At 52.4% G+C, this 12,621-nt stretch overlaps 1 protein-coding gene across 1 annotated transcript; it reads right to left on the bottom strand.

Moving 5' to 3' along the window:
- Positions 1–1,920: 1,920 nt before the first annotated feature.
- KRT3 (keratin 3) lies at positions 1,921–7,476 on the bottom strand. The gene is made up of 9 exons (XM_027592377.1): positions 6,901–7,476; positions 5,610–5,830; positions 4,995–5,055; positions 4,558–4,653; positions 4,121–4,285; positions 3,576–3,701; positions 3,039–3,259; positions 2,660–2,694; positions 1,921–2,186 (listed from the first exon to the last, which is right to left on the bottom strand). Exons 1-9 carry the CDS (start codon positions 7,474–7,476, stop codon positions 1,921–1,923), a joined length of 1,767 nt encoding a protein of 588 aa, XP_027448178.1.
- Between the last annotated feature and the right edge of the window lie 5,145 nt (positions 7,477–12,621).

The raw sequence follows: 12,621 nt of genomic DNA, 5'->3' as shown, positions 1-12,621 counted from the left end.
TCGTGAGCAGCTTACCGATGTATCTCCAACATTTAGCCCAGTGCCCGAGAGTTAACTTGATGAATATTGGTTGAAGGAAGGCCTTCATTAACAATGACTTCATCTAGGGGGAACAGCTGTCCCGTCACTGGCCTGGCACCTTCCCATGCAGCCAGCCCTCTGAGCTGGGGCAGGCACTGAGTCTCACCCGCCTAGCCCCATCCACAAAGGGATGCCAGCCAGGAAGGGCACCTTCCCGCCCAAAGATGAAGCAATAGCTACCAAATCCCACATCCTGCAAAGAGTCTTCCTGGGACATCAGATAGAACTGGCCCTGGATTGCTCTGCTAAGTGAGAACCTGGGATGTCCATATGAATCTCAAGCCCCAGTTTCTGGTTTTCTTTGTTTAATTGTCGTTTCCCTTCTCTGAAAGAAATTCAGCTTTGGCCTAAGATGGAAATAATGTTTCTACTCCATTGCCTACGTGTTCTCTGGGTACGCAGGCAGCTGGCCATGCCAGGAGGACAACAACCATAGCCTCAGAGACAGTGTGGAGCAGGGGCAGGAGCTCCAGACTCAGGATGTTTGGGCGCACTCCCAGCTCAGACCCTCAGATGCTCTAGGACCCTAAGCAAACCTCCCCACCTCTCTAAGCCTCGGTCTCCTTCTTTGCAAATAAAGCTCTTGGACTCCTTGAGCCTGAGTTTCTTCCAGCCATGACCTTCCGGACAGCACTGCCATGGCCAACTAATACTTTATCAGGGCTTCCTGTTCTGGAACCTTCCATGGTTGGCCCACAACCTGAAGACCCAGAGTTGTGGGCCTTCCCACAGAGTGCACGCAGACAGGTATAGGACATTTTCCGAGGGATGTCAATAGTTGTTTACCCAAAAGGGAGGCCTCTGTAGGAAATGCTGGGTTAAAGACAGCTAACAGGTAGTCTTTGCTACAAAACTTCTCGGAACCTCTAATATGTGCTCCAAGGAGGAATGATTTAAAGGACACAAAACGCTTTCTGCAGAGCTCCCCCAACAGACTGGGGTTTGTGGGTCAGCCTTTGAGATAGGTAGCTCTCAGGAAATCCCTGCAGCCCTGGGGTTCTAGCAGCTCACACTTGCCCAGGTGCACCTTGATGTGGGGAAAACTTTCAGGATGTCAGCTGGAGTAGAGACCCACCGGCGCCAAGGAAAGAAATCCTCCATCCCCAAGCCCTTCAACAACTGAAGGCCCTCTTATTTTCCCCCAAATGAGAGAAGGCAAGGGGGAGATGGACGTCCGCAAGGTCCCACCTTCTCCTCTAAGAACTGTGAGGTAACGCGACCTCCTGGATTGTGCCCCCGCCAGCCCCTCCCCCCCCCCCCCACCCCGTGCTCAAACAATACATGAACCACCAGATCTTGCCCATTTCGATCCCATACAATGGACAGTAGCCAGTGACTGCTTTAGAGGCAGAGGATCAGCACTCCTGCTGTTCTGGGAACAGACAGCACAGCCCACTGGGAGAGGGTGACAGGAGTCAGTCCAGTGGGGAGAAAGGTGACCAGGGAGGACCCAGAGGCCTGATGTGAAATACAATGCACTTTATTGGCGACAGAACGGTTGGCAGAGGGGTCCGTGTGGTATATACATCAGAACTGGTGACCATTTCCCCCAGGGAGGGGACCCCAAGGGGGCAGGAGAAGGTGGTGGCTGAGGCCACACCTGGACCATCAGGCACAGACGGGAGCCCGAGAGAGCGCCTGAAGTTCTCGAGACTGCGCTCGGCCAGGGGTCCGGATGCAGGAGCCAGAGGCCCGGGTGTTCTAGCCCCAAAGAGCGGCCCGGGAGGGGGCGGTGCGGGGTGGGCGTGGGGGGGCCGGGGGGGGGGGCGCTGACGGAGGAGGGGAGGCGCGGCCGGGGGCGCGAGGCGCGGGGGCGGCTGCGGGGCCCCGGCGCCGCGTTTATCTGGAGCAGCGCTGCGAGGACTGGGAGAACTTGATGCTGCCGCCCCGGCGGCTGCCCGAGCTGAAGCCTCCGCCACTGACCCCGCAGCGAGCCCCGGAGCCGAAGCCGCTGCCGCTGCCGCCGCCGAAGCCGCCGCCGAAGCCGCTGCCGCCTGCCCGGCCGAAGCCGCTGCCTGCACCCCCTCCCGCGCCGAAGCCGCCGCCGTAGCCGCCGCCGAATCCACCTGCAGAGGCCGACGTCGCGCCGCCGCTGCTGACCACCGCTGCAGGGGAGAGGGCAGAACAGCGATTAGCGTCCGGCGTCCACCTCCCTGTATCATAACTAATGACCCACTGGGCCCGGGAAGATGGGCAGGAGACCGAGGCAGCTTTGCTCCTGGTGATCATTGTGATCCATTCTAATGGCGTAAGGTGCTCGCCCCATAGTGCTAAGTCATTATGAATTTTCCAGTGGTTCCTTCTACCTATGGCCAATTCTTGATGACTCCATTGGAGATGATCCAGAATTTCTCCTCCCCTTAACAGGCTCCCAACTGGGTATTCCCCATCCCATATAGATCTATTAATAGTGCCCTGAACCCAAGACAATGACAAAAGCAGATCTGCTGCTCTTTCTACCCACAGAAAACCTCTCCAACTTCCATAGAAATATTTTTTAAATAAGGTGCTATTGCCCTGTGTTAGTGTAGATATTTCAGAATCAGTTCTTACTGTCATGGTTATTTTGGCTACTTACAGATGCTGACAGCACTCTGGCACTCTCCAGACATCCTGTAGGAGAAAGCAAGAGAAAGATAGCTCTGTTACAAAGCAAATTTCCAGCAATCTTTCATGGATGAAGGTGTTGAACAGCAACCAGAACTGAATTCAGAAGCCAGGCAGATCAGTACCCTTTCTGCACCTTTCTATGGGCCATAACAGAGCCCCCAGGCGCACTGGTTGTGCGTGCACTTGAACTACCTATGGAAGAGAATGGGCTGGTGAAAGCAAGTGCTTCCCTGCAAGGCCTATGGAAGGTGGGGGCCTCTCTACACAGCTGGCCTCCGTTCTCATTTACTTGGTCACTTATCGGGCCTTCGGTCAGGGAAAGTGGGGAGAAGGAATTAGAGGCCCACCTGCACTCCTCCCCCTCCAGCAGCTTCCTGTAGGTGGCGATCTCCACGTCCAGGGCCAGCTTCACGTTCATGAGCTCCTGGTACTCCTTCAGCAGCCGGGCCAGGTCATCCTTGGCCTGCTGTAAGGCAGCCTGCAGCTCTTGGAGCTTGGCATTGGCGTCCTTGAGGGCCAGCTCCCCGCGCTGCTCAGCCTCAGCGACGGCTGCCTGCAGGTTGGCATTCTAGGGCAGGGAGAGGCAGGGGCAGAGATGAGCCTAGAAGGAGGGTCCCAGACTCTGAGTCTTACAATAGCTTATCCCATAGCAAACATCTTCAAGCCAGGCAACATCACTCCCCAACACCTCTATCTTGTCTTCATCTACCAAGATATTTTCCCTATGGATTACCAGCCCTCTAGACTGGCTTGGTCTTTGAACTCCCTGGAGGCCAGTACTGCCTGAGATGACCCCAGAAATCCCTTCCAGACTAGGAGTTCTGCGATCCTAGCCCCCAGCCTGCACCAGTTCATCTAGGCACCAGGATCCATTGCCATCCCACCTGCTTCTTAAGATTCTCGATCTCGGCCCGCAGCCTCTGGATCATCCTGTTGAGCTCCATGATCTCACTTTTGGTGCTCTTCAGGTCTTCCCCATGTCTGCCAGCCATAGTCTGCAGCTCTCCCAACTGAAGAACAGAAGGGAAGATGGGGTATTGATGCAGCTTTGCCTGACTTGTTTCTCCATCCCTAACATCACCCACCCAACCTTAAGGTGCTTAGTAAACATTTGTTCAAATGACATTGATTATGTTTCAGCAGGGACACTTCAGAGGCTGCAGGGAAGAGAACATCTGATTTGCCATGATAGCAGTTCTCCCACCCTACGGTCCCTGAGCAAACTAGAATCCGTCACACGTGGCCTGGCAGGGGACAGTGGAACAACCTTCCACAAGGGGCAGCACTTTCTGCAACCGAACAACTATTAAAAGACATCTCCAGAGAGTAGAACCAAGAGGAGTCCACCCAGTGACAACGAGGGACTCACCACCAGCACTCCCACGGGCCACAGCCTCCCTGACACCTCCCAGAGGTGCCTAGCTCCCACCTTGGTCTGGTACAGTGCCTCAGCCTCCGCCTTGCTCTTCTGGGCAATGTCCTCATACTGAGCCTTGACCTCAGCGATGATGCTGTCCAGGTCCAGGCTGCGGTTGTTGTCCATGGACAGCACCACGGACGTGTCACTGACATGGCTCTGCATCTGGGACAGCTCCTGCCAACACAGAGGGGCCTGTTAATTCTCGGGGCCTCTGCAACAAGCACACAGAGGCCCGGAAACAACAGACCCATTCTCTGACTCAGCTCTGAGCGTACACTTGCCCCACCCTGCCCGCCAGCCCCTCGGAGAACCCCATGTCTGCAGGCCATCCTGTGGAACCCCAACAAGGGGCCCCATCTCTTCCTGGGCTCTAGATACCAAAGTGTCCCAGCCTCTGAGAATATCTCACCTTCCCTTGCTCCCCTCTTAGGAGGTAACATCCTCACCATATCATAGAGGGTCGTCAGGAAGTTGATTTCATCCATTAAGGCATCCACCTTGGCCTGAAGCTCCACCTTGTTCATGTAGGCAGCGTCCACGTCCTGAGAAAGACAGAAGCATAAGGCCTCGTTCCCCCCAAGGGACAAACAACAAACTGCACCTGCAGCAGGAAAGAGTCAGGACAGGCTGGTGATTGAATGGTCCTTCTCCAAGGCTGGTGTGCACATGAAGGAATGACTCACGTCCCATTGGGATGGTTCAAAATGAAAAACAAACGAACTGACTCTTTTAGGGATCTTTCCAGACTACGATGCACCCGGCTTCTGCTTTTTGCTCTAACCGCCTGAACTTGGCAGCTCCATGGCGGTGGAGCAAGAAAATACCCCAGCTCCGCTGGAAACCTGTGCCCACGAGCCCCAGGAACCTCACACACAGCCCTTACCTTCTTCAGGGTCACAAATTCATTCTCAGTAGCTGTACGTTTATTGATTTCATCCTCATACCTGTAAGGATTAAAAAGAAATAGCTAAGTTCGGGTTTTAAGGTAGCCAAACACCAGCTTTGTCTGAAACTGAAAGTTCATCTCTCCATCCCTGTCCCTTGGCCGCCCCTCTCAGCTGAACACATCCTCCTGACCATCCCCCTATTGGTTAGGGGGACCGGCCATTCCAGTTTGTCCCAGCACACTGGCCTGGTTCTAACACTGGAAGTCCCAAGTCCTGGGAAGCCCCTCAGTCCCAGGGAACCTGGGATGGTTTGTCACCACACCATGAGTTGTCCCAGCATCCTTCAGATCCTAGAACCAGAATCTTCACCAACGTGGACCATGAGGAAGTGCTTCCTCAACCCTAAACTCATCCCACTTGCCATAACTTCACTTGTCCTTGGGGAAGGAGGGCGAGGGGGAGCCCAATGAACCAAGCTCCCTCCATGAAGGTAAGGAGAGGAAGACAGGCTAGGTGACAGCACCGCCGGCGGCAGGAGGAGTGCAGAAAGAGCTGGAACTCCTAGACTGGGTTGCTGGTGGCAACTTCCTGCTCATGCGTCTGTCACTCACTTCTTCTTGAAGTCCTCCACCAGGTCCTGCATGTTCCTCAGCTCCAAGTCCAGGCGGCTCCTCTCCCCTAGGATGCTGTCCAGGTAATTCCGCTGGTTGCTGATGTAGGTCTCAAAAAGGGGCTCCAGGTTGTTGGTGCCTCTCATGGAATTCATGCCCTGCTGCTGGAGCAGGTTCCACTTGGTCTCCAGGACCTTGTTCTGCTGCTCCAGGAACCGCACCTGCCGTGCATCAGGGGAAGCCGCATCAGGCAACGCTAGTAACAGGGGCACAGCGCGGGCCTTGGCTCAGGTAGGACTGAGCATCTGAGTCTCCCCAGCCCCCAGCACAAAGGCCTAGAAAGGATGTGAAGGTAGGTCCCTACTGTAGCTGGAGAGGCTACGGGCAGGTGACCGCTTCAGTCGGGCAGCTAAAGATGCAGCACGGTTTGGAAAGTTCCAGGAGGAGGAGAGACAGGTGGAGCAACTGGAAGTAGCCCCTGTCTGGAAGCAGAGTTGTAAAGATGACCGCTCGGTGTCCCCCGGGGACTTCGGGACTCTAGCCCAACCTCCAAAAATACAGTACGCTCTGCAGAAATGTACTTGAACCTCAGCAGTATAGCTTCAGACCTAAAGCCCTGCTGACAGTCAGCCCTTCGGAGGTTGTGAATCCCTGAGAACTGAGACTGATTGAAATGCCATAATCAGCATGACAGGAGGGAGCCCGTCGGTGTAAGCTACTCTGGTCTGGAGGGCACCCGGCACCCTTCTCTTCCTGACCAGGTTGATTTAGGGGTGCAGACTCGTTGCCAACTTCTTCTCCGCAGACCTGTTGGGACTAAGGTTCCAAGGGGGCCTCTTTAATCCCTTCTCTAGGGCATCCACCTCCTTTGCCTGGCACAGGGGCAAGGAAGGAGCCGGCCTCCCAGAAAGCCTCAAAGGGCAGCTTATGTCTGAAAAACACCCAGTCCTGGGTCAGACCCATTCCTGCCAGTAGTCATGGCTCTTGCTGTGTGTTGCCAGGCCAGGGCTGCTAGCCTAGGCCTAGACAAGGCAACAGTCAGGAGACTTGAGCAGGAAGCCAGACAAGCAGGACTTGTGGATGTCCACGTCCAAAGGGGGCCCATTGTCTTCCCTAAGCAAGTGACCGTGTAGGCAAATTCATCAGCCCTGAACATCTTCCCAGACCCTAGAGCTCTGCCTAACCATCCCGGTCCAGCCTGGCTCATCCAAGATTGATCTTAAACACTGTGTCTAAATGTCAAACTCAAAGTCCCAGGCTAGAAATGGGGGCCCAGTCAAAGCTTCATCACCTTGTCAATGAAGGAGGCGAACTTGTTGTTGAGGGTCTTGATCTGCTCCCGCTCCTGGGTCTTTACTTGCCCAATCTGGGGGTCGATCTCCACATTGAGGGGCTGCAGGAGGCTCTGGTTGACAGTCACTTCCTGGATTCCCCCGGGGAAGCCACCAGGCCCAAAGCCACCAGGCCCACCAAAGCCACCAGCTCCACCAAAGCCACCAGCCCCTCCAAAGCCACCAGCTCCTCCAAAGCCACCAGCCCCTCCAAAGCCACCTCCCATTCCTCTGCCACCACCAAAGCCACCTCCATAGCCACCCCCAAAGCCACTGCCACAGCTGCCACGCCATCCCCCAAAGCCACCAGCCCGGGAGCCACCAGCCACGCTGATGGAGATGCTCTTGTTGCCACCCAGGCTGTAGAGGCTGCGACTGCCAAAGCCGCCTGCTCCACCCCGGAACCCACAGGCCCCTCCGCCGGCTCCCCCGGAGCGGGCCACACAGCTCATCCTGCTGCTGCCGGAGACCACGGCGGAGCGGCCCGAGAAGCCCTGGCTGCCGCCACCAGCTGTCTTGCAGACTTGTCTGTTCATGGTGAGAGAGCTTGATGAAGGAGAAGCACAAGAGTTAAGCAGGACACTGAGAGTCAGAGGAAGAGGGAAGGGAACTGAAGACCTATGCAGAATAAATCCCTTTATATACCTCAAGGAGGTGGCTGGGCTCAAACGAAGGAGAGATAATTAGTCCCAAATAGTCATGGGTGGGGTTTGCCTCCAAGGCAATAAGTTTGTTCCAGGCTACTAAACACACCTTGAAAATAATCTGAAATGGTAAAACTGCTAAGGTGGCAGGCTTACCTGGCAGGGGGTGGCGCCTGCCATGCCCCATGCTTGGGCATGGCCACCTCCTAGCTTTGTCTGACAGGACCCAGGAGGCACACTCATCCCCGCCATGTGCTCAGTGGCCATCTATCTGCCCTCAGCTGTGGAAAGAACAGACTGGAAGGTGGGTTGGGGAGGTTTTGGTTGTCTGAGTAGTGGAAACAGTGAAGCCCACCCAAAGACTCGGCACAAGGATCTCAACAGAAGGGGTGATTCAGTTCACTCCACAGTCAACACGTGGTCATTGAGTGCTCACTGTGTGCCAGCTCTGGGCTAGGCTTGGGAATGAAATGATAACCTCTCTTCCTCCCTTCCTGGAAAGAGCTCAGAGCCTTGACAAATCTGCCTCCCGGGCTCCCACCATCCCAAGCTGCAATTCAGGAGGCAATGGCATTGGGGTTCATGACAGTCCTCTGAGAAGAAGGGCAGTTAGCACTATGCGCTTTGATGAAACATTAGCAAAACTCAACGTGAGAAATGTTTGTTTGCTTGCTTGCTTGCTTGCTTGCTTGTTTTGAAAACTTCCTAGAGACACTGTACATTATTCCACATCTTGATGCATCTCTAAAGCTTCCTTTCTTGCTCCCCACATTTTTGCCACTTCTCTGGTTTCAGCACAAGTCCCAGAGGACTGGAAATTCAAACAACAATTCTACCACCTACTCACCAAATATTTACCTATTGTCTAACTCGTGCCAGGCACTGTGCAACGTACAGAGACTCCGTGGTGAACAGGACACACGGGGACCATTCTCAGGTTGAGGGGCTGTGCTCCCAGGAATCTGTGGCCTCAGTATCCAGACCCCACCCCCAGACTCAGGAAGCCAGACCTGGCAAAGCCACAGCACTGCTCTACATGCCTGACTCTGAAAGCCTGAGAACCTGCCAGCCTGGTGTTTTTCAGAGGCTTAGGGACTGGGCTTGGCTCGTCCAAGAAGAAAGACTTCCTGCCAAATTAACCGCTTATCTCTCCAGGACAGGTCTTTTTTCGTTTTCTCCACTGCACTTTAGGCCCTGCTAAGGGTAGGGCCTGTGCGGGGTCGGCAGGAGCCAGCTCAGTGGGAAGAAAGGAGGAAAGGACAGGGGCTTGTTCAGTGCTGGGTGGGGCCGGGAATGGCCCCAAGTGCAGAGGAAATGAAATTTTCTTCTGTGACCTGGTTCTCCCTTTCTGTCTTCTCTGCCATTTGTTACCCCAGGCTACCCATCATCTTGGCCCCTTCCCCAGAATAAAGCCATAAGCTTTCCAGGAGTTTACAGTCTTGTTAATGTACTGGATCCCTTGGTTCTTAGCACAGTGCTTTGCCAATAACAGATGCTCATAAAAGTTGTTTGGTTGAATGGATCAATCAATTAATCAACTGATGAATTCATGAATAAATTAAGCCTTTACTGGATTACAACCAAATAAAACCAGTCAAAAGCGGGTTCACATCCCATGACATGAGATAGCCTAAGCTAACTGAGATCATCTTAGCATGAGGAATCCAGACCTCTCAAATTTGGTGTGCAGTTTATCAAAATATACATGCAAAATGAGTGTCTCCTCCTTTCCAGTGGAAAAAATGTTGTAGAATCACAGTTCAAGAACCAACCAATCAAGAATCACTCTATCAGAGGGGTGGGGGGATGGGCAAAATAGATGAGGGGATTAAGAGGTACAAACTTCCAGTTATAAAATAAATAAGTCTCAGGATGTAAAGTACAGCATAGGGAATATAGTCAGTAATATTGTAGTAACTTTGTATGGTGACAGACGGTAATTCCACTTATCCTGGTGAGCATTTTGTAATGTATGTAATTTTGGAATCACTATTTGCACTCCTGAAACTAATGTAATATTGTTGTACGTCGATTATATTTTAATTTAAAAAGAATCAATCAAGGGCACCTGGGTGGCTCAGTCGGTTAAGTGTCTGCCTTCCGCTCAGGTCATGATCCCAGGGTCCTGGGATCGAGTCCCGCATTGGGATCCCTGCTAGGCGGGGACCCTGCTTCTCCCTCTCCCTCTGCCCGCCCCCACTCGTGCTCTCTCTCTCTCTCTCTCTCTAGCTCACTTGCTTGTTCTCTCTCAAATAAATAAATAAAATCTTTAAAAATAAATAAATAAATAAAAAGAATCAATCAATCCCAGAATCAGCTTGGAGTTGACTGGGCATTTGAGGTCCTACAATCTGCCCTTTGCCCAGTACTGGGATCTCCTCCCTAGCAGGTCTAAACTAGATCCCTGACCTTCCCCATGTGAAATTAGCCCAAGGCCCAGAGGGTGGCCACACATAGACACCCTCCTCACTTTGCTCCCTCAGAAGAACCAGACTTTAAAGAATGAACCAAACCCAGAGCTGGGCTAGCCCCACCCCATGACTAAACATGACCAAAGCTGTTTAGATCCTCTGGGTTTCAACATCATTAACCATTGAAGATGGTCAATCACCTCTGCCTTTCTGGATCTCACAGGAGCTGAATGAATGGGATCTGTCAAGTGTTTCAAAAAATGTATTGCTGGGGCACATATGTGGCTCAGTCGGTTAAGCGTCCAATTCTTGATTTCAGCTCAGGTCATGATCTCAGGTCATGACCTCAGGGTCGTGAGATGGAGCCCCATGTTGGGGTCGGCACAGCGTCGAGTCTGCCTGAGATTCTCTTGTCTCCCTCTCCCTTTGGCCCTCCCCCCAGTCACACGCTCTCTCTCTCTCTCTCTCTTTCTCTAAAATAAATAAATAAATAAATCTTTTAAAAATGTATTGCAAAAATTAGGCAAAATTATTTTTCTTAATATTAAAAAGTATGCACTTTGAAGCCAAACAGACCCAGTTTTTAAATATTTTTTGATGGAGGTCTAACTGACATAACAACATAGTGTTAGTTCAGGTGTACACAGACCCAGTTTTTAAATCTCTGCATTGTCACCGCATGTCCCTGAGCATCCTCTCTGGGCCTCAGTTTCCTTGTCTATAAGATTCAGTTATTAATGATACCTCTCTCATAAGGTCATTGTCATGCCTGGAAAGTACCTAGCACACCTCACCATGTTCACCATCATTGTGAACTATTTTTGTCTGCACCCCACACAGAGAATTTCAGCTTTCATGCCTATCAAAAGAATCAATCCCATAAAATGATGATTCCACTTGCACTTATCCACGGAGGCCCCACAGGGAATGGGAGCACAGCTGGGGGGGGGGGCGGTGGCTGGATAGATAGAAATCATATCCAACTCCATGACTTGGGATGAGGGGAAGCGGGGCCTCAGCTGCCAGCCTAACACAGAGAAGCCAGTGAACAGATAGGAGGAGTGTTTACTGAGCCTTGATTCTCTCAGTCGCCATGTGATAGAATAGTTTTCAAAGAGCTCACAGTCTAGACAAGCCAAACCAAGCAAGACTATAAAACTGTGTGCTCTATAGTGGGGGGTGCTGTGAGGGCATGGAGAGTCAGAAAACAGGGAGTCACACAGTAAGGCTTCATGAAGAGACGTGGGCCAAAACTTTCGAGGAAGGCAGGATTAGACAGAAGGGAAGGCATTTCAACCCAGGAAGTCATGAGCCAAGTCTCAGTGTTGAAAACAAGCATTGTTGGATTCAGAAAGTGGTGACCATGGCAGACTTTTGTCATTTGGGGCTACACAACATCTGTGAACACCATTCCTACATCTTGGTCATTTCCCACATTGTAATCCCTACCTTCCTCGGGCACAATCCAGAAAACACATTCCCAGACTCCTTTGCGGCTGGAGGCCAGGACTGTGGCCTAGAGTCTTCCAGTGAGGTAGACCCTCGTGAGACTCAGATTCTGATGTAAGCGATGTAAGGAGATAGCCGTGGACGGACAGAGCAATGGAGCTTCCCGGCGAGCGCAATGACAGACACATCTGGGCCTCCATGGGCAGAGGCGGGAGGCTGTCATTTTGCCCCAAGCATCACAGGCACGGCAGCAATGGCCACGTGGTTGTCACCCGAGCAGTCCCCAGGTGTGACTGAGCATGGCTCCAGGCCACCCAGCTCCCAGAGAGGCCGTGAGTAACAATGTCCTTTAATACACTATTTTCTATTTACATTTGACAGAATGGATGTTCATATTTGCAGGTATGAGTCCTCATTTACAGTGATGAGTTAGGCCTGGCTAGAGCAGAAAGGGATTGGAGGGTGGAACGGGATGGAGGGCCTGCCTGACAGAATGAGGTTGCTGTGTGGCCAGCTGTGGGCCCTGAAGTCCGGGGAATGGATCCCTAGAATTCTTAAACCCACAGTGAGTCAAGGCACCCAACTGCCCCCCAACCAGGGCAGATTCCAGCCATGGCCAGAGCCCACTGATTCTGAGCCATACTTGCCATTCCTCTAGAGGGAATTAGCTTGGAGAAGAATCTTTGAGAAGCACAGTCACAACCCACCATTGTCATCACCTAGTTCTAGAGCTGGGACCTCCCCAGTCAGTGGCAAAAGGAGTAGGAGGAAGGGCTTAATCTACTCTTGTTCTGCAGCCGGGATTTCAGACCAGACATTGCCCGTGAGGGAACAGGAAGGTGATGACCCAAACACCCGTTTTCTTCATCAATCCTTTTGTTTAAAGATTTTATTTGTTTATTTATTTGAGTGAGGGAAAGAGCATGAGTGGGGGGAGGGGCAGGGGGAGAGAGAATCCTCAAGAAGACTCCCTACTGAGCACGGAGCTCCACTTGGGACTTGATCCCAGGACCCTGAGATCCTGGACTGAGCCACCCAGGCCCCGCTCTTCATCATATTCTTGACTTAATGTCCTTCTTCTTCCATAGATGCAAAATATCAGCCCTGCTCAGCCTTCCCAGGCTCTCTGTATTCATGAAATGAAGATTTATTGAGCACTTACTATTTACCAAGTACT

Source organism: Zalophus californianus, chromosome 9 (genome assembly GCF_009762305.2).
Source record: "Zalophus californianus isolate mZalCal1 chromosome 9, mZalCal1.pri.v2, whole genome shotgun sequence".
Classification (NCBI taxonomy): Eukaryota; Metazoa; Chordata; class Mammalia; order Carnivora; family Otariidae; genus Zalophus; species Zalophus californianus.
Note: the sequence above shows the minus strand (reverse complement) of the source record. Positions and strands in the feature narration are given on the sequence as shown.